Raw genomic sequence first — 24973 nt, forward strand, 5'->3', positions numbered from 1 at the left:
TTTGGTCACCCCCAGTGGAAGTTTTGGTTACCCTAGTCTTGACCCAGTGGTCTGCCTTCTTTCCCAATTCTTGGGGAGAAATTGGACCTAGGTCTACCAGATACTGATGCAACTTTTCATTGAAGCAGTTACTTAAAATGTGTTCTTTCATAAACAAATTATAAAGCCCAACATAGTCACACACTTCATTTCCAGTTAACCAACCATCCAGTGTTTTTACTGAGTAGTCTACAAAATCAACCCAGGTCTGGCTCGAGGATTTTTGAGCCCCCCTGAATCTAATTCTATACTCCTCAGTGGAGAATCCAAAGCCCTCAATCAGGGTACCCTTCATGAGGTCATAAGATTCTGCATCTTTTCCAGAGAGTGTGAGGAGTCTATCCCTACACTTTCCAGTGAACATTTCCCAAAGGAGAGCACCCCAGTGAGATCTGTTCACTTTTCTGGTTACACAAGCCCTCTCAAAAGCTGTGAACCATTTGGTGATGTCATCACCATCTTCATATTTTGTTACAATCCCTTTGGGGATTTTTAGGATGTCAGGAGAATCTCTGACCCTATTTAAGTTGCTGCCACCATTGATGGGACCTAGGCCCATCTCTTTTCTTTCCCTCTCTATGGCTAGGATCTGTTTTTCCAAAGCCAATCTTTTGGCCATCCTGGCTAACTGGATGTCCTCTTCACTGGGGCTATCCTCAGTGATTTCAGAGGTGTTGGTCTCTCCTGTGAGGGAACCAGCATCTCTGACTATTATTTTAGGAGTCAGGGTTTGAGGGACCCTGTTCTCCCTAGATAGGACTGGTAGGGGGGAATTGTCCTCCAAGTCACTATCCTCTTCCTCTGAGTTGCCACCCTCAGAGGGGTTGGCCTTTTCAAACTCTGCCAAAAGCTCCTGGAGCTGTATTTTGGTAGGTTTGGGGCCCATTGTTATTTTCTTTAGTTTACAGAGTGACCTTAGCTCTCTCATCTGTAGATGGAGGTAAGGTGTGGTGTCGAGTTCCACCACATTCACATCTGTGCTAGACATTATGCTTCTAAAAGTTGGAATACTTTTTAAGAAACTAAAACTGATTCTAGAATCTAATTCAAACTTTTAACAAACTTTTAAACTCTAAAAGAAATGCTAAACAGGATCTAACACAAGGCCCTAGCAGGTCTTTTAAGAATTTAGAAAACTTTTCAAATTGCAAAAATCAATTTCTAATGACAATTTTGGAATTTGTCGTGTGATCAGGTATTGGCTGAGTAGTCCAGCAAATGCAAAGTCTTGTACCCCACCGCTGATCCACCAATGTAGGAAGTTGGCTCTGTATGTGCTATTTCAAAGTAAGGAATAGCATGCACAGAGTCCAAGGGTTCCCCTTAGAGGTAAAATAGTGGTAAAAATAGATAATACTAATGCTCTATTTTGTGGTAGTGTGGTCGAGCAGTAGGCTTATCCAAGGAGTAGTGTTAAGCATTTGTTGCACATACACGTAGACAATAAATGAGGTACACACACTCAGAGACAAATCCAGCCAATAGGTTTTTATATAGAAAAATATCTTTTCTTAGTTTATTTTAAGAACCACAGGTTCAAATTCTACATGTAATATCTCATTCGAAAGGTATTGCAGGTAAGTACTTTAGGAACTTCCAATCATCAAAATTGCATGTATACTTTTCAAGTTATTGACAAATAGCTGTTTTAAAAGTGGACACTTAGTGCAATTTTCACAGTTCCTGGGGGAGGTAAGTTTTGGTTAGTTTTACCAGGTAAGTAAGACACTTACAGGGTTCAGTTCTTGGTCCAAGGTAGCCCACCGTTGGGGGTTCAGAGCAACCCCAAAGTCACCACACCAGCAGCTCAGGGCCGGTCAGGTGCAGAGTTCCAAGTGGTGCCCAAAACACATAGGCTAGAATGGAGAGAAGGGGGTGCCCCGGTTCCGGTCTGCTTGCAGGTAAGTACCCGCGTCTTCGGAGGGCAGACCAGGGGGGTTTTGTAGGGCACCGGGGGGGACACAGGTCCACACAGAAATTTCACCCTCAGCGGCGCGGGGGCGGCCGGGTGCAGTGTAGAAACAAGGGTTGGGTTCGCAATGTTAGTCTATGAGAGATCTCGGGATCTCTTCAGCGCTGCAGGCAGGCAAGGGGGGGATTCCTCGGGGAAACCTCCACTTGGGCAAGGGAGAGGGACTCCTGGGGGTCACTTCTCCAGTGAAAGTCCGGTCCTTCAGGTCCTGGGGGCTGCGGGTGCAGGGTCTCTCCCAGGCGTCGGGACTTTAGGTTCAAAGAGTCGCGGTCAGGGGAAGCCTCGGGATTCCCTCTGCAGGCGGCGCTGTGGGGGCTCAGGGGGGACAGGTTTTGGTACTCACAGTATCAGAGTAGTCCTGGGGTCCCTCCTGAGGTGTTGGATCGCCACCAGCCGAGTCGGGGTCGCCGGGTGCAGTGTTGCAAGTCTCACGCTTCTTGCGGGGAGCTTGCAGGGTTCTTTAAAGCTGCTGGAAACAAAGTTGCAGCTTTTCTTGGAGCAGGTCCGCTGTCCTCGGGAGTTTCTTGTCTTTTCGAAGCAGGGGCAGTCCTCAGAGGATGTCGAGGTCGCTGGTCCCTTTGGAAGGCGTCGCTGGAGCAGGATCTTTGGAAGGCAGGAGACAGGCCGGTGAGTTTCTGGAGCCAAGGCAGTTGTCGTCTTCTGGTCTTCCTCTGCAGGGGTTTTTCAGCTAGGCAGTCCTTGTAGTTGCAGGAATCTAATTTTCTAGGGTTCCGGGTAGCCCTTAAATACTAAATTTAAGGGCGTGTTTAGGTCTGGGGGGTTAGTAGCCAATGGCTACTAGCCCTGAGGGTGGGTACACCCTCTTTGTGCCTCCTCCCAAGGGGAGGGGGGTCACAATCCTAACCCTATTGGGGGAATCCTCCATCTGCAAGATGGAGGATTTCTAAAAGTTAGAGTCACCTCAGCTCAGGACACCTTAGGGGCTGTCCTGACTGGCCAGTGACTCCTCCTTGTTGCTTTCTTTGTTCCCTCCAGCCTTGCCGCCAAAAGTGGGGCCGTGGCCGGAGGGGGCGGGCAACTCCACTAAGCTGGAGTGCCCTGCTGGGCTGTGACAAAGGGGTGAGCCTTTGAGGCTCACCGCCAGGTGTCACAGCTCCTGCCTGGGGGAGGTGTTAGCATCTCCACCCAGTGCAGGCTTTGTTACTGGCCTCAGAGTGACAAAGGCACTCTCCCCATGGGGCCAGCAACATGTCTCTGGTGTGGCAGGCTGCTGGAACTAGTCAGCCTACACAGACAGTCGGTTAAGTTTCAGGGGGCACCTCTAAGGTGCCCTCTGGGGTGTGTTTTGCAATAAAATGTACACTGGCATCAGTGTGCATTTATTGTGCTGAGAAGTTTGATACCAAACTTCCCAGTTTTCAGTGTAGCCATTATGGTGCTGTGGAGTTCGTGTAAAACAGACTCCCAGACCATATACTCTTATGGCTACCCTGCACTTACAATGTCTAAGGTTTTGTTTAGACACTGTAGGGGCACAGTGCTCATGCACTGGTACCCTCACCTATGGTATAGTGCACCCTGCCTTAGGGCTGTAAGGCCTGCTAGAGGGGTGTCTTACCTATACTGCATAGGCAGTGAGAGGCTGGCATGGCACCCTGAGGGGAGTGCCATGTCGACTTACTCATTTTGTTCTCACTAGCACACACAGGCTTGTAAGCAGTGTGTCTGTGCTGAGTGAGGGGTCTCTAGGGTGGCATAAGACATGCTGCAGCCCTTAGAGACCTTCCTTGGCATCAGGGCCCTTGGTACTAGAAGTACCAGTTACAAGGGACTTATCTGAATGCCAGGGTGTGCCAATTGTGGATACAATGGTACATCTTAGGTGAAGGAACACTGGTGCTGGGGCCTGGTTAGCAGGGTCCCAGCACTCTTCTCAGTCAAGTCAGCATCAGTATCAGGCAAAAAGTGGGGGGGTAACTGCAACAGGGAGCCATTTCTTTACACTGCTTAAAACACGTTCTAGTAGGCAGATATGAAAGGCTAGGAGATGGTTACATTCGTGAGGTGTGGGGGCTTCTGTTTTTTGCACTACTGTCTGAATGGCATAAAAGATCTTTCTTAGCGGCAGCTAATGCAAGACATCTGTGAGCCATTCCATGGTGGGTAAGCAGCTGACCTTGCAACCTCGCACCGGCCGCGAAACGCTTCGGCAGGGAATTTAGCTTGCTATCTGAAGGGAGTTCTGGTCGCCTTGATTAGACCAGTGTTCCAGATTCTCTCCAAGGTAAGCTATGTGCTTTTTAATAGTGAGAGCTGTTGCGGAATGCAAGTCGGAATTGCTTATGTAGTTTCAGTCTCTCAAATTGTTACTGTTGCTGTAACATACTACTCTCCTTCCCCCCCCCAAAAGAAACAGACTATAGTAGCAGATATTTGGCCTCACTTTGCAACTTCAAATATGAATTTCGGCAAGTTAGGCAGACTAAAAGCTCTATTGTTCCAAAAACATCTGCACACAAGACCTATGCTCTCCTAGTAAAGAGGTAATCTGCAGAGATATGGTCCCTATTAAATACAAAATTTCCAAGACACTTCGGTGAACTTGTGGGATGAATTTGTGACACATCTAGTACTACAGGGACTGTACACTTCTATAAGGCTGTTGGTTCTGGTATCATTAGCGCATTCTCCTTTATATTTGGCATTATACCGTCAACCTTGCACTCAATATTATCGAGTATTTTCAGAGGATTTCCAATTACTTTGGCTATTATAGGTGGCATCTTGCTGTTTTTTTTTTAATTTGCAAGGGCTGTTCCATCACAACAAGGGGGACTGATGGCAGTTCCCCCCCGTGCAACTGTGCTGTGAACTCATGATGCAGGGAGCATCAATTCCTGAAGAACTAGAGTGTAACTAGTCTCTGTCATTCAGAAATGTTTTGGATTGTGTGCAGCCCGTGTTTTGGTGCCTCTGGTGCCTTTTCGAACGTGCACTAAAAGATTGTCTTCCTACGCGGCGCTTACGTTTATTGGACGCTGATCTGTTGATGTTCTCAATGAGGGCTTATTTCCGGACATGCATGTTGAGGGTGCATTTGCTATGGGAAGACATGTATGAGCTGCCTTTTGTGGATCATTTGGCTTTTGCCTCAACATCTGCCACAACACAGAATGCTGCTGCCTCAGCTGAAGCTCAGGCCTTGGAACACCAGTCCTCTTTGGTTTTTTTTGGCACCGATTTGGTCACATTACCACCTGCCGAAGGGGAACATTTCCTTGATTCAACTGTTCCGGCTGTAATTGGAGATTTTCAAAATTTCACTGACTTTTAAATTCAGCTTCATTAGCGCCACTGTTAAGATTTTAAATTGTCCATAACAATTTCTACCAATATACATGCTCAAGTATGTTTTGACTGGTCACAGTTGACCGGTTTTAAAGTACTGCATTTTAGTTTCTTTTAACTTGGGACTAGGCTGCTTTAGCACTTCTGAACCAACAAGTTAAGGGTGTTATGATGCCATTTTAGTAATGTCTGTGGTCACGTTATTTTAGCAACTAGGCCTGATGTCCGTGCCCTTTAGCCTAGTAATGTTTCATTTCATTCTTATTCTTTTAGAAACTATCACATCTGTGGTGATGTTTTGTTTTACTTTATCTTTTGACCCTTCGCTTAGGAAAGCATTTACATTTCTGATCATGACATTCTTTCACTCTGTGCTTTCTTCAAGGCTGTGACGAGATAGAATTGCCAGCACAAGTGGTACACTGTGTCTCTAACATTTAACAGAATCGTACTTATTTTTACGTGGGGACACTTTTCTCAGAATACTAGCTGTTTTATTATAAAACATATCTCTGTCCCCTGCACGTTAGAGGGAGGTTCTAGCCAGATGACTACTATTGCATGCTGTCTGACTTCGCTACAGCTGCTTGCTGAGACTGCCGATTTCCCAGGCCTACATTGGGAAGGTGTCTATAAATGACAGGCTCCCTCACTACTGTCATTCTCGGGTATGGGGGGATGATGTCTTCCGGGGAGGTCCTGAACGGCAGAGTAGGGCTTATTCTGCTGTGCTCCAACACAGAACATTAGTAGTGTAGGTAGGAATAACACATCTTGCACAGTGACAGTATGGTGGGACTTTTCTTGTGTTCCCTTTTCTCGTCACCATTTTGCTTCGAGCATGTTTTATCATCCTAATTATTGCAGTTCATGTTATTTTATCTAGGACGCAGCCGATTCAATAAATCTTATTGAACCATTCTTTGCTTCTGTTTGTCTTTTCGTGTGTGAGACGAATTGTAACAGAGAAAAGGATGAGATCTAATCCACCACGATTTCCCTAAGAAGTCACAATGTCATGCGTCCAGTTGCCAAAAATCACACTTGCTCTTGGTCATAGGTGAGGTGCTGCTGACTGGCCGGAAACTCAGTCCCCCACAATTCAGGTGATGCTGCTGCTCATATCCAGCAGCCTCACTGGTACACTGAGAGCCAATGTGACACCATATCTGTATACATATTTACATCGAAGTTCACTGTTCTACATAGGTACCACTATAATTCATATGTTTCCTAAAGTTGGCAATAGTATGTGAATCATCCTTTTTTGCTTCACTTGTAATATCTTTCGAGTAAATTATATACTGCATGCAAACAGATTATCATTCTGTGGTTACTTTCATTTTATATTTTCTTTTTTTGAGAACCTAGGCGGTGATCTCCTAATTCATGAACATGCCCATAGTGATATCCCATAACTTCCAAGCCTCACAAAATACAGGCATCGCAACTCACAGTGTCCCTGTCTCTCTTATGGGCATTTAATAGAAAAGCAGATCACACTGGTTCCATCTGGAACCACATGAGAATACTTTTTTTATGGCCCCAAAGTGTTTCCACATAACAGAGAAATCAGTGTGACAGGCTTTTTTCTTTTGGTCTCCTGGATTCTAAATGGGGTCCAAATATGTGGCAGTCCTGCTGAATGCATTAGACGCCGGAACAAGTGTTGCTAGACCTATATAAAGCCACAACATATATTTAAAAAAAAAAAAAAGAAGCAGATGTACAACACTGCCAAAAAAAAGTAAATAAAAATAGATGTAACCACCCCATGAAAAGCCTATTTGATGCATGCCTGTATATAATTTACGAGAAAGATATAAACAACTTTAGGAAATATATGAATGTATAGAATTATGATGGTATTTATATAGCACAAAGACCCTGTAAATATGGATATGGCATGAGAGATTGTATGGATGTATGAGGAAGCTGTGTGTACGATAGGGGATGAGTCAGTATGTTTTTTATCCTATGTTATTCAAGAGACCTGTGTCAAAAGTATTGTTGATTATTCATTCAACCAAAGATATGGAATCTTGGATACTAAGAAGTTATCTTGGAATCCTGTATCAAACAAGTAAAAGATTTGAGTCCAGGAAGAGGTTTTGAAAGCCATGTGCACATGTATTACTTTTTAGAATCATAAACCGTGCTATGATAGGTTAGATGGCGTTTGTTCTTTCTAATATACATATCTTGAGTAACGCCAATAAATAGCAGCGGATCTACATCTCCCGGTGTCAACATGACTACAACAATATAGCCTGACTGAAATAGATAGAACACCAATTACTAACTGTCCAAAAAAATTAAAATGCAACGTTGCACCAATTACCCAAAGCCAGCTGACCCACTAACAGGGCCATACAGGAGTACTGAGCCCCATAAAAAGATGAGGAAGCAGAAGGAACACTCGCCAAAATTAATGGAGGGTATCCCCCAAAAATAGATGCAACTGGACATCATCCCATAGTAGACACCGCACCTGGGAGGCCAACCACTGACATTCACCAGAATGTACACTTGGCCATATTGGCAACTCAAAAGAACCCATCCTACATAAAAAGACCCAATATCCTATGCCATCAATAGCCATTTCACAGTGCCAGGCATTATCAGCAGAGTGCAGATTCCCGACTTTCCATAAAGGTTGATCCTAAGACTAAAAGCTGAAAAAGTCAAAAATAACAAAGGTCTGCCACATTTGAACAAGAACACAAAGGAGTGAGCAAAGCTTAATCGAACTTCACATGCCAATTGATGAGTCCTACTGTTATCAGACAAGGCAGATGGGTGTCATAGCCTAAAACAAACTGCTGACACAAAAGCCCCCTTAAGGTGGCAGGTTACCAAACATTGAAAACCAAACAAGGCATCTTTGTACACCGAAGTGCAGAAGATCGCCAGACTAACTAACATATGTTGCTTAGCTCAAACACTGTCCCCTCTCGGGAGATGAAAGGCACTCTCAAATCACAAAAACCACAAGACCCAATACATCCAGACTCAGAGTACATTGTGCCTTATGGGTCAGAGAAGACAGTTTTTAGAAGGATGTGATTCTTTACAGGGGGATGAAACTAAGGTGCTTCAGTTCACCCACAAACAGTATAACGTATTGCAAGCGGACACAGAACAAAAAGCAGGCCCCAGAGGGGCTAAACCTCCATACAGACTCAGCCGGAGCTGCAGTGTTCTAAAAAATATCATCTACATGTTGATCCAGTCCTCAGGAAAGCACTCAGTATGGTCTGAACAAGGAAGCAGAGGATGACGACAACTGCCTCGTCTGATCATGGTACACAACAAAATCACCAGGCCCCCTGCAGCTGCTTATCAGAAACTGAATGTTGGTGATGTGACCATGTCCCCTGAAGCCAATAAAGGACAGGAGAACCTGCTTATCAGAAATGGAATGTTGGGTGTGCTTAATGTCACACTCCTGTAAAATGATCAGGTCACTCACTACCTCCATGGGGCACAATCATAATAGAGTAGTAAGTCCACCAATCGCACATTAGCACTTCTTCTGGCAGGTCCATCCACAAACAGATACATTATCTGGTTGAAGAGGTGACAACCATGAACGGTCTCAAGCCCATGAATGAAGGCTCAAGAAGCCTAACAAAGAGTAACTGCACAGGACCAAGGACGAGCCGACAGATCTGGCCACAGTGCCAAGCTGAGACTTAAGAACATGCCCAGAGACCCTAAAACCAAAGTACCAGTGAAGTGGCCTCTTACATGATCCAGCTAGAGAGGAACGACGATTTGCACCGTTTTCCAGAGGATGTTCGCTTAACAAGCCAGCATACATGTCATGTTACAGAAGCGAAGTGCCAGAGTACCATCACAGAGGAAAACATTTTCATCAATTCTGATCTGAGTCACAGGGCCCTGGAAAAACAGAACTGCCATCACAGTGCCTGTGTGGCACCATACATGACTCCTTGACCTCATAACCACTGAGATGTCAGCACGTTGGATTTGCAGTATCATCTCTAGGCATGGGCGAACCATTGCATCTTTTCCAGTTAAAGTCTTTTTCTTGAGGGGATTCATGAGATGGGCAATCTGCAAGTAGAAGTATTTAGAGACAAGATTCAAATAAACTGGGAGATGTTTAAATATGTAGTATATTATAGGTAGTAATCAGTAGAAATGTGCAATGCTTTGAAGGGTTTATGTACAATGATTTATAAGTTCTTAAACAAAAGTGACGTATACTAAATTTATTGGCAGAGCAATACTGAAAAAAAAGGCAGCAGTACATGTGGCACGCCAATCATTGAAATAAATTCTCAAGCCTCTGCCAAAATAAACCTCTCATTAGACTATCTTTAGCCTTGGTCACTCAATGCTTAAACTACACATTATTGGATGTAAATTGTTCTGCTATTTTTGTGACTAAAATAATGGTGATGAAGAAATATATACAAACTTTAGTTCACCCTAGAACAGTTAACTCAGATTCCATGAACATTAAAAAATACCACAAGATATATTTCGACTTAAGTTAAGAAACATAATTCACATAAAATTTCTCTATGTCAAAGGATACAGTTTAAGCAGAATCTTCGAATATGAGACTGGATGAAATCAAAGTGCTCTTCTCTGTAGTCATGTTCCTTTTCCAAGATGCTCACTGCATCACACTGTAGAAAACAGTAATTCAGGGCAACATAAGAATGTATGCCAGCACATCTCGTAAATACATATTTCAGCAGTTCAAATACACTTTTAGTTCTATATTTTGGAAAACAATAGTAAACCCGTTTGGACAAGAAGATGGCACAATAAGGTTTTAATGACTCCTTCGTAGAAAAATAATCAGGAAAAAAACAGCTGCAAAACAAGGTGAAATTACAGTAAATGAAAAGGAATTTTTCATCCAATTGAAGGGCAACTGAACAGTCCTCTAAAATGCATTCAACAACTGTATGAGCTCCACAGTTTTATGACTGAATGCCAATTCCCTATGTTTAAATCAGGGTAAAACTGAAATCATCCTCTTCGATAATCCCCTCCCCCTTTTCTGGAATGACATGAACTAGCAGCCTACATTGGGGTTTTCTCCAACCACAGTAGAATCAGCAAATATTCTATGTTGCCACATGTCCTTCAAAGTCCAAGTCAACAATATGTCATCCGTTTGCTTTCTTTTTCTTGAACTTCGTTGGAGAAGCCTGTCCTGCCCTGCAACTTGTTGGAAAACATTAGTCTAGGCCACTATATTTTCTCCCACCTCAACTATTTTAACTCTCTTCTCAGCAGTCTCCCTTCATGTCTGCTCTATACACTGCAGTCACTTTAAAATGTCGCCGCCCATTAAGTCTGGACTGAAAGAAACTAACTTGCATCACTAGGCAGTTCAGGTCTTTACAATGGATTCGAATTCGGAAGCGCTGTCTGTTTAAAGGACTTTTCTCATGTCATCATGCTCTTTATCATTGGCCACTTTATCCTTAATAAACACTTTTTTTCTACTTGCCCAATCAGACACAGCAGTCCTCAACAGCCTTTTTACTTAGTGTGCCACAGCTTCAATGTTTTAGTCATAGAGCAGGGCCTTCTTGGTGGTTATGGCAAAGGAATGGAAGAGCCTCCCCATCTAAGGGGCATAAGGAAACCACCACTTTTCACAGATTACTTAAAACACCTTTCACCTCTGCTTATTCTCTGATGGTTCTTTCACTCTCAGCGCCAGGGTAGTCGGGTCTCTGGGTAACAGAGCACTTTTTAAGTTATAAATTATTCATCAATAAAATCAAAGGATTGTGAAAGTCACTGTTGCAAAGTAAGTGGAAAATTAGTTTTAATAACTCTTTATTGACCATTCAGTCAAATGCAGAGCCTAAATGCTTCTCCTATGCAGCCACAATTTATTTGGTCTACACCTGCCCCAAAGTCATCATGGTCTTCTCAGTGATGTCAGTTGTCCCTTGCTCCTGCTGACTGTAGAAAAGACACAAACAACTCTGACTCAGTGAATTTGTCATTTTAAAGTGAGGTGTCCTCTCTCTTTGTCTTTAGTAGTGCTTTGAGTCCCTCCGGTATGATACCTTCTTTCTCAGAGTCTTCTCTTGTGGCCCCTAGCGTATCAGCCCAGCCCTACTTGAGATTGGGTGTGGGCAGACTACAGGCATGTGCAGTTTCAGTGGAGGCAAGCACTGGAAATTACACGACAGTCATGTCTCCAAATAATGAAGACGCAACAACAACGGTTGTTTACTCAGTCAATGTATTTGCTTTGATCTGGGCCTCAGCTGACAACACAATGGACCTCATGCGCCACAATCACTACTTTTATCTGGTCTTACAGGGTTGTCCATATGGATACAACAGTGGCCACCAGACTGGGAAGGCTGCCCATGGGTTGGGGTCATCATACTGTTATAAAAAGATTGCAAGCAGCTAAAATATGGGGGGGGGGGGGGGGGGGGTGGACATTTAGAAAACAAAAGGGGAAGAATAACAAAGAAATTGCTAAGCAGTACTAGTGTGCATGATTTGGCGAGTCTGAAGAATGGGGTAAGCTGCAATGTGAGAAGATGATCGTACTAGGATGAGACCATCTGAAAATGCCCACTGATACACATTACCAAAAAAGGACCACCCAGAGATTGAGGAACCCTCGACTTGAGTTTATTTATTTGCACATATATTCTTTCTATATAGAGAAAGAGATCAACCAACTCTTGCCAAATTAAGATAGGAAAAAACACCAATTTCTGCTTTTGGGGGCTTTAGCATTGGAAAAGATACACATAGAAAAATAAGAATTCTTACTGCTAGAAAGTAGCATAGACAATTACACTGATGCCTTAGCAAACAATTGCAACAAAGGAGAGAAGGACGCCAACCTCACAGGTATGCACATTTACAATGTGTTTCACCAAGTTTAGTGAGAATCCTTAATTTTGATGTATTTATCTCTTCAGATACCGCCCTCCTTTTTTAATATAAGCAGGAGTTGTCTCAGTTGTAATAATTATTTACATTGGAGGAACCAAGTTTTAATTGCTTTCCCGTCTCCACAATTACAGGTGGTTCTCAACTGTGCTTATTCTGGCATGGACTGAGCTCTCTGTCTAAGTTACCTGACTAGAAAAAGGGCTTTTGCCAGTAAGATATATATATATAATATATATTTATTTTTTTAAGTCATGCACAAGAGAGGGTCCAACCCAGAGAAAGTGAACTAAACTGGCAGTAATTATGGAGTGTATGTTGAAGGAAAATGGTCCTATGCGGTCGATGGCTCAAACTGCAATGCACATTGCTTTAAAGGTAATACGTCAAGCCACAGGTAAATGGTGTAATGAAACTGAAGAGCTGGTGAATGCAAATTCATGTATGAAGACTAATGAGTTTGTACAGCAGCAGCATTTGGGATTCTCTGTGGTTGATTGTGATAGCTTTTAACGTATTCTGTTGGTATAGTTTAGATAGACAAATACTAGGCTGATGTTGGTTTGTACCTTTTGAAGAAAAAAAGAAATGTAGGTAGGGGGAAATTCAGTATATGCACTATATTATATAAAAAGATCCTTTGGTGGCCAGGCCAGCCAAGATGGCCAACACAAACCTCTGAGGCCCCTCACGCCCACCCACATATCGTCTACTATCCTGGCCTTGGCCCTTACTTGCTAACCGCTGGGGCCTCATTTTTTGCCAGCAACCCCGCCCAATTCAGCCACAGGCTCTCGGGCATTCATGCTGCTCCGCGACCTTAAGATTGAGCAGTGGCTTTGGCCTCCTCCTAGGTCATGTGTGGCACAGCCAGGGCTAAACACTTGTCGACCGATGGCTTCCTGCGCTGTGGCTGGCCTCTCAGTCCCTCAACAGGACACACTACCCCCCAGAGTGGGCACGCTCACCAACCGGACTCCAAGTCCCGAGGGGCACCATGGACGTCACCCTGCTGGGCCGAGGGACATTAAATGAGTCGCGGCAGCCCTCTGCTTTGCAGAGCCCATTTCCTGCTGTCTAATCTCCTTTGCCGCCCGCTGTTGGCATGCGACCCCGCACCCTATGCCTCCTCCCCTGACATTGGAACGCATGAGAGGGGCTATTTGAGACTGCCAACTGCTGCCTGCTCCAATTAACTTGTACATCATCTAGGTCCTGCGAGACCAATGCATCACCTCTCCCCCTCGCGTTGGCACTCATATCGGAACACCCAAAAGGGGAAAAGGGGGGGGGGTATCTGAGGCTCCATTGGACTTGGGCTCATCTCTGCCTACTCAGGCCTCTCTGGACTCCCCCACTAACACTTAATTACTCCTGCACGTCGAAGGTAGGGGCCTCCTCTTTTGACCCATCCTCACCTGGAGGGGAAAGTCTCTCTCCCCCCCCCCCCCCTCTGCTTTTTCAGATCTGCTGGGGCACATAAGTTAGGCCTACCCACAAACTGTACCTAGCTGAGGCGAGCCCCACCACACGTATTGCTAACCATGATTGAGCACCCCTTTGCTAACTGCCACTTGTTTAATTGAATCTCTGCTACTGTTGATGCTCTCCAGCTTCGGTACCAACATTGAGGCACGTGGTAGAACTGGATATCTCGCTCCCATAGGACCGCCTCCTCCACCCAGAACAACATCGTCTACAAGGCAGTGTGACCCGGACATTGGTGTCGGCATCTGATGTGCCTGGTGACCCCCAGGAACCTGAGGTCTACCAAATGTCCTGCAGTAACCTCTGCCCTGAAGCACTCCCCCCATGCCATCTTATTCCTCTACGGCAAGCCATCAATTTACCTGCTTCTCCCAGGGCACACACCATTTTCCTCCTCCTGTCAACATTCAAACCGAAACAAGGGGGACCTGCCAGCAACCACCACAGAAAGGCTCTACTGCATACTATACTCTACCAAACTTTCCAAGTGTTCCACCTCGGACACCCTTTACCCTCGACTACGTCCCCTCACTGCGGGCTTTTCTGCCCCACTAATGCTTCAAGCCTATTAATGCCACGTATCACAGGCACACACTGCTCAACCACCACGGCCTTAGCGACCACACTTCCACCTACTGCAATTTCTGATACACCGTAGGGGGGCCCACCCGGGCTAGTTCCATGTCGAACAAGCTGGACCAGGTTCTTGCTGCCATCAAAACACTTGTGTGTTTCTGTGGAAATTAGTTTGGGAGCTTTAGCCACTGAACTTAATTTTCTTTGCGATGACCATCGAAAAGTTTCTAATAAGGTGTCCGATGGGGAGAAACAATTGGCAAACCTGTACCTTATTACTGTGAATAATCAACAAACAATTCATGACATCCAGGAACAAGTCTATTGTCTCGAAGACAGAGCAAATGTCATCAAAGGCCGATCACGACAGAGCGACATCGGTACACGGTGCCTACCAGAAGAGGTTCACGCCCTAGACCCCATAAAATATCTTGAAAACTGATTTAAGTACTTCACACCCGTGTCAGAGCTCACACCTTTCTTGACACTGGAGAGGGCCCACAGGGTCCGCACCCGTCGCCCTCCCCTAGGATCCCGCCCTTCAGCCCATGTTAGCTAAACTTATTCACTTTAAAGATCGGGATGCCCTTCTACAAGCAGCACACCGGGCCGGCCCTCTCTGAGTTGACGACAAAGGGTTCATGCTCTTCCTGGACTATACCAGAACAGTCAATCAACACTGTAAATCCTTCCTGGAGGTCAAACGCCGAGTACACCAACTGGCAGTTCAATACTCACTCTTGTTCCCTGCCTACCTTAAGGTCATTATTGAGGACAATATGTTTTTCTTCACTGACCCAAAGGAAGCTTGGCATTGAGTGGACCGGCACTAAGGGACTGCACAAGCAGACTGCTCTGGACCCCCTCAACCCCTGCCTAAAGCCGGGTGGAAATGACCTCATGCTGGAGATGCCCTCTTCTGGCCCAAACAACCCCATTGAATCTTGAACAGATAATCGAAAGCAGAAAGCAGGCCCTGCAGGCTGCAGTGGACATAGGATCTCACAACACCACTACAGACGATGAGAAGAGCCCCCACATCTTTACCATCAATGAGAACACGCTTCTCTCTAACGACTCCGAACAAGGCTCTCGAACTCCTCCAACTGTGACGCCCCAGACGGCAGACACCCTCATATGAACATATTTTACTAACAATTTTGATCTACTCTAATGTTAAGTTGAATGTTGCATGTTCACTGCATGGCCGCTACGGCTCTCCCTTGCTCCTCCTTATCCCTTTCCCAACACTCACCATCCCCTTTGTAGCACACATCCCCTCTTTGATATTATGCAGCGCAACCTCTCCGCATGGCTCCTCGGGCCCCTGTGGATTTCTTACCCCACTAAACTGCATCAACTCTACTTGCACTGACTTTGCCCTGGTGGTCCTTGCAAGTTCCCTTGGCCCCTACACTATTTTTCTCTTTAGGGCACGCAATGACTGGTACCCCACATCAGCACTTGACCACCCCTGCATTACTCTAAAGCATTTCTTTCCCCACCAACACTGTTTGGGCATACGGCTGTTGCAGTAGGCTCCCCCTGTTCCTCCTAGCCAGTTCTAGATGTCCCTATTTTCTATTTTACTCGCACTTCCCCTCAAGGGTATGGCAGGCCATAGCCACACAACCTTTACACTTCGAGGCAACAAGGTCACTCTACAGACAGGCAACAAAAGCCTCCCTCCCCCTCTCTCCCCCATCCCCTCCATTCCCCTTACTCAACATGTAGACCCCCCAGGTAACAAATTCCCTTTTCTCATGCTGAATGTGCGAGCCATCCATACCTCCTGAAAGCGTTATTTAGTGTACTCTTACATAAAATGCCAACATGCACAAAAAGTCTGCTTACTGGAAACACACACAACAAAAGAAGAGATGATTTGAGGGGCTTCCTATATGCAACCATCTATTCAGCATTCGCCGGTGGTGTTCTAATTTAGATTAGACTTGGCATCTGATTTCAGGTAATTAACACCGTGCTCAGTCTTTCAAGGCATATTATCTTGTGGCACAGTTGCAATGGCTCTCATGTTGGACAGCAGGACGCTATATGGTGAGGAAGACCTGCGAGGACTATAGTGTTATCCTACTGCCTGCAGTCCGCAACCTCTTTCTCCCAGGACCTACATCCTCATCCTCGCGACCCCTTTAGGTGGTTGTCGCACGAACGTGCATAATAAGCATACACCATATGGCACTGGAATCGTTGACTTATGCTCTCACACTCCCTCAAATTGAGCTCCTTAAATTTACTGGTACGCATCGAGATATAGCCCCTTTTACTGAACACTCTATTCACACAACCAGAGACATTTTCCTAAATGGCCAGCTCCTCCCATTTGACCAACTCATGATGGATTATGATCTGCCCCCAGGACAATTCCTACTACACTGTCGGCTTACACACAGATGCCTTACCCTCTGGAGCATCATGGGAGCAGAACCCGAGATACACCCAGTCCTGCAAATTCTACTTACGATGGGCGTCAGCTGTCACCCCATTACTTAGATATATAAGGCCAATTGCAAACTCATGCTGCTTCCCTTAGATGCATTCTGACACAAGTGGGAGGACGAGTTTGGGAGAGCTCTTCATGACAAGGAGTGGGCTATAGGTTTGGAATTCCATCAACAGGTGTCCCGCAGCTCATGTTTCAAAAACCATCAGCTATTTATGCTACACCGGGCATGCCTCACCCCAGCCCAAATAAATTGCTTCTTTCCACAAACAGGTGCATGTTATCCATGTTGCCGGATTCAGGACGCAGTCTTGGTGCAAATGCTCTGGTCGTGCCCTGCCCTACACCATTACTGGGAAAAAAGTGGGTGCCATATTTCACAGGTCACGGAATTCCCAGACATTAACACTTGGAAGGCATGCTCCCTTGGCATCTTCAAACGATGCAAGCACAAAGTCCACACCAGCTTCATTTCCCTGTCACTACTTCTTGTCAAATGCACACTCCACTGGCGCTCTCAGACGACTTCCCCATTGGCTTCCTGGTATGGGGCAGTCCGCAAATGGGGGACAGCAGAGGAAGATGCCCTTCGATATAAAGTGGGTAAGACGCCTCTGCCAGCGACCCATTTTCTCTCATTAGGCTAGCCACCTCTAACAGATCCTGCAACATACTGGAACGAGGACTGCGTCAACCTTGTTCCTCAGTGCTGCCTCCGCAATGATCGCATATTCTTACCTCCTCCCAGTGCAATTCATACTCTTTTCTACGCCACCAGACCCTAACCATGTGGCCCATGACCACAAGCCTCAATACTCCATACCCTCCCTATCTTGCACTCTACATTCAATGAAGGCTAAAAATACAATAAAAGGCAGATCTTTCAATGCTTTTGTCTTAGAATAGGTCAGACTTCAACACTAGTGGACTGCAACACTAGTGGGCTGAAGTCAATAATTGGTTTGTGTTAGTGGAGGCAACAAGACAATAGTGTGTAATTTTGTCAACACCTTAAAACGTTTATTTTAAAACTTTGTTACACAAGCAGTTGTGCATAATGAGGATCAAGAAAAGAAAAACTACTGTATCAGTCATTCTAGTTTTCCTTATATGGAATATTCAATGAAGCCATGAGCACTATGTAGGTAAATCAGCAGAAAGAGTTTGCTGCAACCTATGCACTAAATGAAGCCCCTTCAGAAACTACATAAGCAGGATAGAAAAGCAAGGTTATTATTCGGTCTTTGCCCTAACTGAAAGGAAAAAAGGAAATGCAACCCTTTCAGGAAGGACAGACACCACCACCAGTAAAAAAGAAAAGGTGCTTGAGGTGGATTCCTGTGCTACTGATGCACAATGGAAAAAATGCAAGTGGGTGGGACAGCGTGAGATGCACAACCAGGGGATGGGGTCTCCGTTCACAGAAAGATGCCCAATATCAAGGCTATCACTGAAAAAAATGTAAGCAACAAAATTCTTATAGATATACTTTTCCATTAATATTTGATCCTGAAAGCAATTTCTTGCTAGATAGGAAAGAGAAGAAAGCAGGAATATATGTCACCTAGCCACTTAGAGTATACCTTGCAAATGGTACAAAACAACCTTGCACTAGCACAATTCATTTGATGAATTTCTCACTTAGCATGGTTTCCACGTTGTTGAGATGAAAGAATAAAGATAACTGTCTGTTTTAATTATGAAAATGTTGAAAACTACAGCCGAGGAGGGTATATGGCAGAGGAGGGTATATGGTATATGCAGCTAATGCTAGGAATGTACTGGAAGGTTTTTTGGAATGTGTTTTCACAGCAATGGAGCTTAGCCTTTGTGCACTGCATACACAATAGTCAGGCCTTGACCCTGCAATACAAACATAACTGGTACCCGATGACCATTGTGGTCTCTAAATATTTAGTGAGACAGCAAGTACCCTTGTGCTATCGGTTTATAAAGAACTTGGGAAATCATGACCTAAAATGGATGGAAGGTGGGAAAAGATGGGGAATGCCTAAAACGTTGTTCTCCTATCCAGCCATATACATTTGAAATCTCCTTCCACTGTTTCAAATCTGGACATGCTAGTCAGGGAACCGCTGACTCAGCTGGTCATTCTCCTCAGTCATAAAATGACTCAAATCCATTAATTATCATCATTATGCAAGTAGCAGCATGCAATTTAATTAGTGATGCCTGAATTGTGAATTTTCGAGACTCTGCCAATAAAGATTACTCTTGGCACTGTAAAGTAGCAATCAGATGCACAATATAGTCCTCCTTTCTTGCTCAAATGGCCAATCTCTCATTCCTTTTCTTTATGCTTCTCTTCTCTATTCTATTCTTCCCCCCCCCCCTCTCTCTCTCATTCATACTTTGACAGGGTACACACATGACATGAAGCCCTGCCCAAGAACCGTGAATGACACTCGATTTTCTGGCTTTAGATTGAAAAAAAAACTTATTCTCAGGTAGAGTGAATCGAGTAACTACACACGGTTAGTTTGGTATGAATCAAATATTTACATTTTCAGTGATGAATCGAAACATTTTAAATGCTAATTCAGTCAAGTTCCCTTAACCGAGCAAATAGCATAATTTAACACAACACATGACTTTGTAAAGCACATGTCCACCCCTTGGGCCATCTTGGCATTGAAAAACAGGTGTTTGTTACCAGCGGGATTTGAACCTGTGGGCATGAGGTCAAATACATGGGGGTGTAGATCATGGCACAAAACATAGAAAACGTATAAAGACAATATGGGTTTTCTCAAACACGGCTGACTCCTGGTTTCTCGTGATGGAAAGCCTGCAAAAGATGAACTATTTCGAAAAAGAGGCATCTGATCTTACTACAATCCCAAACGGGGTTATGGCACTGAACAAAATGACCATTTCCGTTCCAGTAGCTGAAAAAAACAAAACATCAATAGTAAAACAATTAATATGCAAATAAACATGTCAAGGATGTATGTTTATCATATTCATAGAAATTAGTCAACTAGTGAGTTGACAGACACAAAATGCAACATAGTACTATTGGAACACGTTTCCCAACACTACAGTAAAATATCTAAGCACACTGAAGCAAATATTAGCTCTGCTCAAACAGAGTGCACGTCAGTTTTATGAACCAAGAAATTAAAGTCCGTGTTTACCTTTGTGCAAACTACCAATACGGGAACACCCAAGTTGTGAGTCAGAATATTGTCACCAAGAGGTAATATTACATTCTCATCTTCTTGACCAGACCCAGAAGGTCCTCTTCGAGGAGATCCTTGAGATGCTTCCTCCGGTTCCACATATTCCTGAAAGTCCTTAACCACTACAGAGAAAATCAAAGGGCAGCCCGAATTAATGATACATTCTTAATTATCAAATCAACATCGAAATGTGTTGCTAGTTGGGAGCATGCATTCTTAAGTTAAGGGGAAAGAAAATCTGTTGAAACAAGCAGTAGCGTGGGGGATCAGTGTCTGTCACAAATACTACCCTGACAGGTCTTAACCTGGAAAGGATTCATTAAACTTATAGGCTTTAGATTTTAAGCTAATGACATGCATTCGTTCTATTAAAAAACAGGGCATTAAACCATCACCTGAGATACAGTAATGCCTGGTGAACATATAGACAGAAGCCCACACTGTGGCTTGGCAGATGTCCAAGATGAAAAAGGCAGTGCTACAGCTACGGCCATAGTCGCAGCCTTCTGCACAGGGGAATGATCTCTAAGGGAGTTATACACCCTTTCTTGCCCAAAGAATAACACACTTTCATATAGAGGATAAGGATTACTTCTAGGCGTCTTTCCTTTTTTCACACCAGTGAAACAGATTAATCAATGTGGTGTGATAAAATAACTAAGGGCATACCGTAGTTCCAGCTGGTGTAATCTCTTACGCCATGGATAGACGGGAGGGAGAGAAGAACATAAGAAGCAAAGTGTGCTGCCCCACATTAGATGGTGACCGCCACTTTCGCAAGCAATGATTCAGGTGTTCTAAGAACCAGTTTTGGCAGGGAAACATGCCGAGTGAACCAATAAAGCCTGAACCTCGCTAAAACATAACTACAATGAGGAACACAGCTTTCAGTAAGGGGGCGCAGGGCGCAACAGTTCACAAGGCACACATCAGAAAGGGCAATGCTAAACTGAGGTCCCACTGTGGCCTAATAAAGGACACAAGAAGAAATATTAGACAGCCCTTTGAGGAAGCGCATCACAATAGGATGTGCTGGCAGATTAAGAAAGGCCTAACCAAGTGAATGAAGAAATGCTTGGATTAATCTCAAACAATGAAGATCGCTCAGACAGCATTCCAGAGAATTAATTTTCATTCATTATGCCACTTTAGACAGGCATCAGCCACATACAAATCAGTCTTGATCTTGCTCTATTAGGAACAGTCTAGCCTGAAACACCAGGCCAGGTTTCGAGCAGATGGGAACACAAGATGAAGGGTCGTAAAGTAACCTTTAGCCATGTGCATGGCAAAACCTTCCTGGGCCAAAAACAAAACAAACAATAGGACACCAGAAATCTTTGCCTGTAATGAGTCTACATACTTCTCCTCATGCTATGAGATGAATCGATATATGGACTTGGTAGAAGGGAGGCAAGTGGCCAGAATGACATCCACTGTAAGGTCAAAGCCTCTCAGCTGTTGCAGTTGCAGGCATGAAGGTTTAGATTATGGAGGTTCAGATGAAGACTCGTGCCCTGCTGTGGAGATAGAAGGTTCCCAGGGAAGTGGAAAACAAATGGTCAGGGTCATGAGTTTGAGTACCCTTCCACCTGAGCACAATCTAGGGCAGGCTTCTCCAATGGGTAGCTTGTGAGCTACTGGAAGCTCTCCAGCTGCCTGTAAGTAGCTTTCCTGTGTTGATCCAAGCCTAACATATTGGAACCTTCTGCTTGGTTGACTTATTATGTGTATCCCTAAATTGGGTTTTTCACAACTATTATGCTGATTTTTCAGTGGCAAATCCTTTGGGGAGACTTATTACTAGTATTATTACTTTTGTGCCGGGGTAATGCAGCTGTGGCTCACATGTTGTACCGATGTAGAGGCATTCCAATGTTTACATTACAGCTGACAACTCTACCTGATGCAGTGAGGTGATCACTGCTGTTAATCTTGCATAGGGTGGCCATTAATGTAATCTTGTCTGTGATCACTATTACAACACAAAAAAGTTTTGTAGCTTGCGATGATTTTAATTGAACATATGTGGCTCTTATTACACAGAAGGTTGGAGATTCTTGATCCAGGGCCACCAGACTGACCTGCTATCAGCTTCAATTACATTTCCTCAGAATACACAGAATTGAGAAGTAGCTTTGGAAACACATACTGGCAGCCTGAAGTTCAACCAAAGGCGGGGTGTGTTCCCTAAAGAGCTTTAAATGTGGAAACTGAAAAGTTGGTGAGCACCTAGGCTGACCTGTTGGTGATTCATAGCAGAAACTCCTTGAGTGCAAACTAAATAAAACAGAGTCCAGCGTGTTTATGGGGAAGCACTGTTCAACAGGGGATCCTAGACAGGTCACCACTTTCCCCAGTAAACTTCCTAACCTTCTTAATCTGGTACTGTTGTACACTTCAGATCGGTGTCAGTCATGTGTCACTGCAGATCCTGAAACCCCCTCCTCAGAAGTGTGGATCTTGTCCAACAGACTTTTCCCGTGCTTGGCCCAATGCAGAATTAAGTTCCACTGAAGGGCCCACATTTAGCACTGAACAAATAGCACGAGGCTAACAGGCCAAAGAGCTTCAAAACAGTCAAGGTTGGAAGAGCTGCGTCCTCCTGAAATTACAGGATCGTAGCCCAAATGTCCCACACTACCTGTGGGGGCAGAAAGGCCTTCAATGTGAGCATGTCCTAAAAGGCTTAAATGAAAATCAGCCATAGTGAGAAAGAAGGTGGGATGAGGACTCCTTGACTGAAAATGTCAGGTTGAAAAAACGTTTTTTTATTGTGCTCTGCAGCTGGCCCAAGAGTAACTGAGGAAAGCCCGTCCTCAAACAGTCAGTCATCGAGGTACTGGATGGAACACATGCACTCCTGGACTGCAAAAGTGGGCGGCAACCAACAACATGATTTTTGTACAGACCTGAGTGGGGTAGGTGTAAAACCAAAAGGGAAAGGCAGTGAATTGAAGGCGTGTGGATCCCCACCACAAAATATTTACTGTGGGGTTGCAGTATCAGTACATGAAATGTCATGTCCCGCAGGTCCAGGGGCACCATCCAGTCCTTGTGGTCCAGGGCAGCAGAACTTGTGGGAGTGCCATCATTTTGAATTTCCCCTTTCCAGATGAAAAAGTTCAAAACTCTGAGGTACTGACTCGGCTATAAGCCACTAACCTTCTAGGAGAATCAGGAAATAGAAATTAATAATCGCTCCCGGGCAACATTCTGGCTGCACCAGAAAAAAAGACAATATATGTACCTTCATGGAGAGGATTACAACATGATTTAAAAAAAACAAAGTGAGAACCGGTGGTTTATGGAGAATAGCCATCCACAGAGGAGAACCTGAATGATTTGTGGACCCCACTGGTCAAACATTCTTAAACACCAGTGGCAAGAAAATGTGAGTTTTGCTCTCCACTGGACACTCCTGTTTGCACAAGGATGAATTAAAGCCGTTTTACTGCAGTTTCAGGAAAGTAGGAGACATATTGCTGCTGCTGTTTGTAGGAAAGTGGAATATTATGTGGTATCACTGGGAAGCCTTACCAGGCAATATTATCACAATACCCCAAAGACGATCCTTGGATTCTCACTAATAAACCCTTAGCTCAGTCCTGGTATAGTGGTAAAGAGCAGTCAGGCTTTACTAGAAGAACATGTGTTAAGCATTTCAGAGTACCAACATGGCGATAAGTAACTGACAAAACTGGACAGAAATCAAACACCAATTTATAAAAATATACTTTTATCTTAATGTAGACACCAAACTGAACAGCACTGCATACATATAACGAGATTTTAATTTTTTTTTTAAATCTGTGCAAAATAATACATGAAAAATATAACATTGCAGTTAATAAGAAAAACTAGTAGTGACAATCGGTCACTTTGAGGTCAAGTTACATGGAACCCTTGGCAGGGTTAAGGTTGTGCAGGCCATAGGACAAGGCCACAACAGTCATTTCAATTTTTCCTAGCCCGTGGAGTCCAGGTGCAGAGTTGCCCTGACTGTCCGTGGTACTGAATGGGAGACGGGGGTTATGCTGATTTTATCACTTAAACTGTGCTGCTAGAAACAAGATGCAAAAACACAGCAGAGGCCTGGTTGCTGAGGTAACTGCAGGTTGTACGGGGTTCCTTGTAGTTGCAGCTTTGAGTGTGGGGGCCAGTTACCAGTCCGGTGACCAAAAAGCCTTGGCAAAGCTAATCTGCACAGAAAGCTTCTGGAATTTCAATGGGTCTGGGGGAGTGACATAGCGGCCTCATACTTTAGGGCAGGTGTGACTACAACTCCCACAATGAACTGGACCACCTGGATTTGGGCTGGTGATTTTTTGGCTTTGTTGATTCTTTTTACCTATAGTGTGGAGGGGACTAGTGCCACTAGCCCATGGCAGACTGAGAGTGCTTCTGGCTTCCACAGAGGTGCCTCTCTTCGGCCTGCTGAGTTTGAGCCAAAGATAAAGGGTCGTTCACACCGTACCAAGTCTGTTGCCACAGGGATAGAGTACCCCTCTTTTGCTTTGGTGCTGGGGGCAATGTCCTGTTTTCCTGATGACACGAGTCTCCTCTTGGTCCTTCCTTGAAGTAAGTTATTCAGATCTGAGATTCTGGGGTCAGGGGTGTCCGTTAAATTACAGATTTAGGAGTGTGGAGGCTAGTAGCAAATGGGCAGCTAGTTCCTGTAGCTAATCCGCCCCAAGGTGACCACATCTGGTGGGGTGGGTCCCTTTTTTTTTTTTTTTTTTTTTTTTTTTTTACAAAGAACCCTCTATTCTGCCACTCCAAAACATGTCAGAAAACTAAGGGCCTAATTAGGATCTTGGCGGAGGGGAATACTCCATCATAAATGTGACAAATATCCTGTCCGCTGTATTACGGTCCAATTATATTCTATGGCAATTGTAAAATGGCAGACAGGATATCCGTCACATTTGTAAGAGAGTATTCCAATTACAGTCCAATTATATTCTATGGCAATTGTAAAATGGCAGACAGGATATCTGTCAC

At 44.4% G+C, this 24973-nt stretch overlaps 1 protein-coding gene across 2 annotated transcripts in view; it reads right to left on the bottom strand.

Annotated features, from left to right (window-relative positions):
- DYNC1LI2 (dynein cytoplasmic 1 light intermediate chain 2) overlaps positions 1–24973 on the bottom strand; it is a 306588-nt gene that overhangs the window by 213424 nt on the left and 68191 nt on the right. For both annotated transcript variants that reach the window (XM_069217186.1, XM_069217187.1), the window contains exons 5-6: positions 19925–20091; positions 9888–9981 (exon numbers count right to left, since the gene is read on the bottom strand). In XM_069217186.1, the coding sequence (XP_069073287.1) occupies positions 9888–9981; positions 19925–20091 (261 nt within the window). The remainder of the gene's footprint in view (positions 1–9887; positions 9982–19924; positions 20092–24973) is intronic.

Source organism: Pleurodeles waltl, chromosome 12 (genome assembly GCF_031143425.1).
Source record: "Pleurodeles waltl isolate 20211129_DDA chromosome 12, aPleWal1.hap1.20221129, whole genome shotgun sequence".
In the NCBI taxonomy this organism is placed as follows: domain Eukaryota; kingdom Metazoa; phylum Chordata; class Amphibia; order Caudata; family Salamandridae; genus Pleurodeles; species Pleurodeles waltl.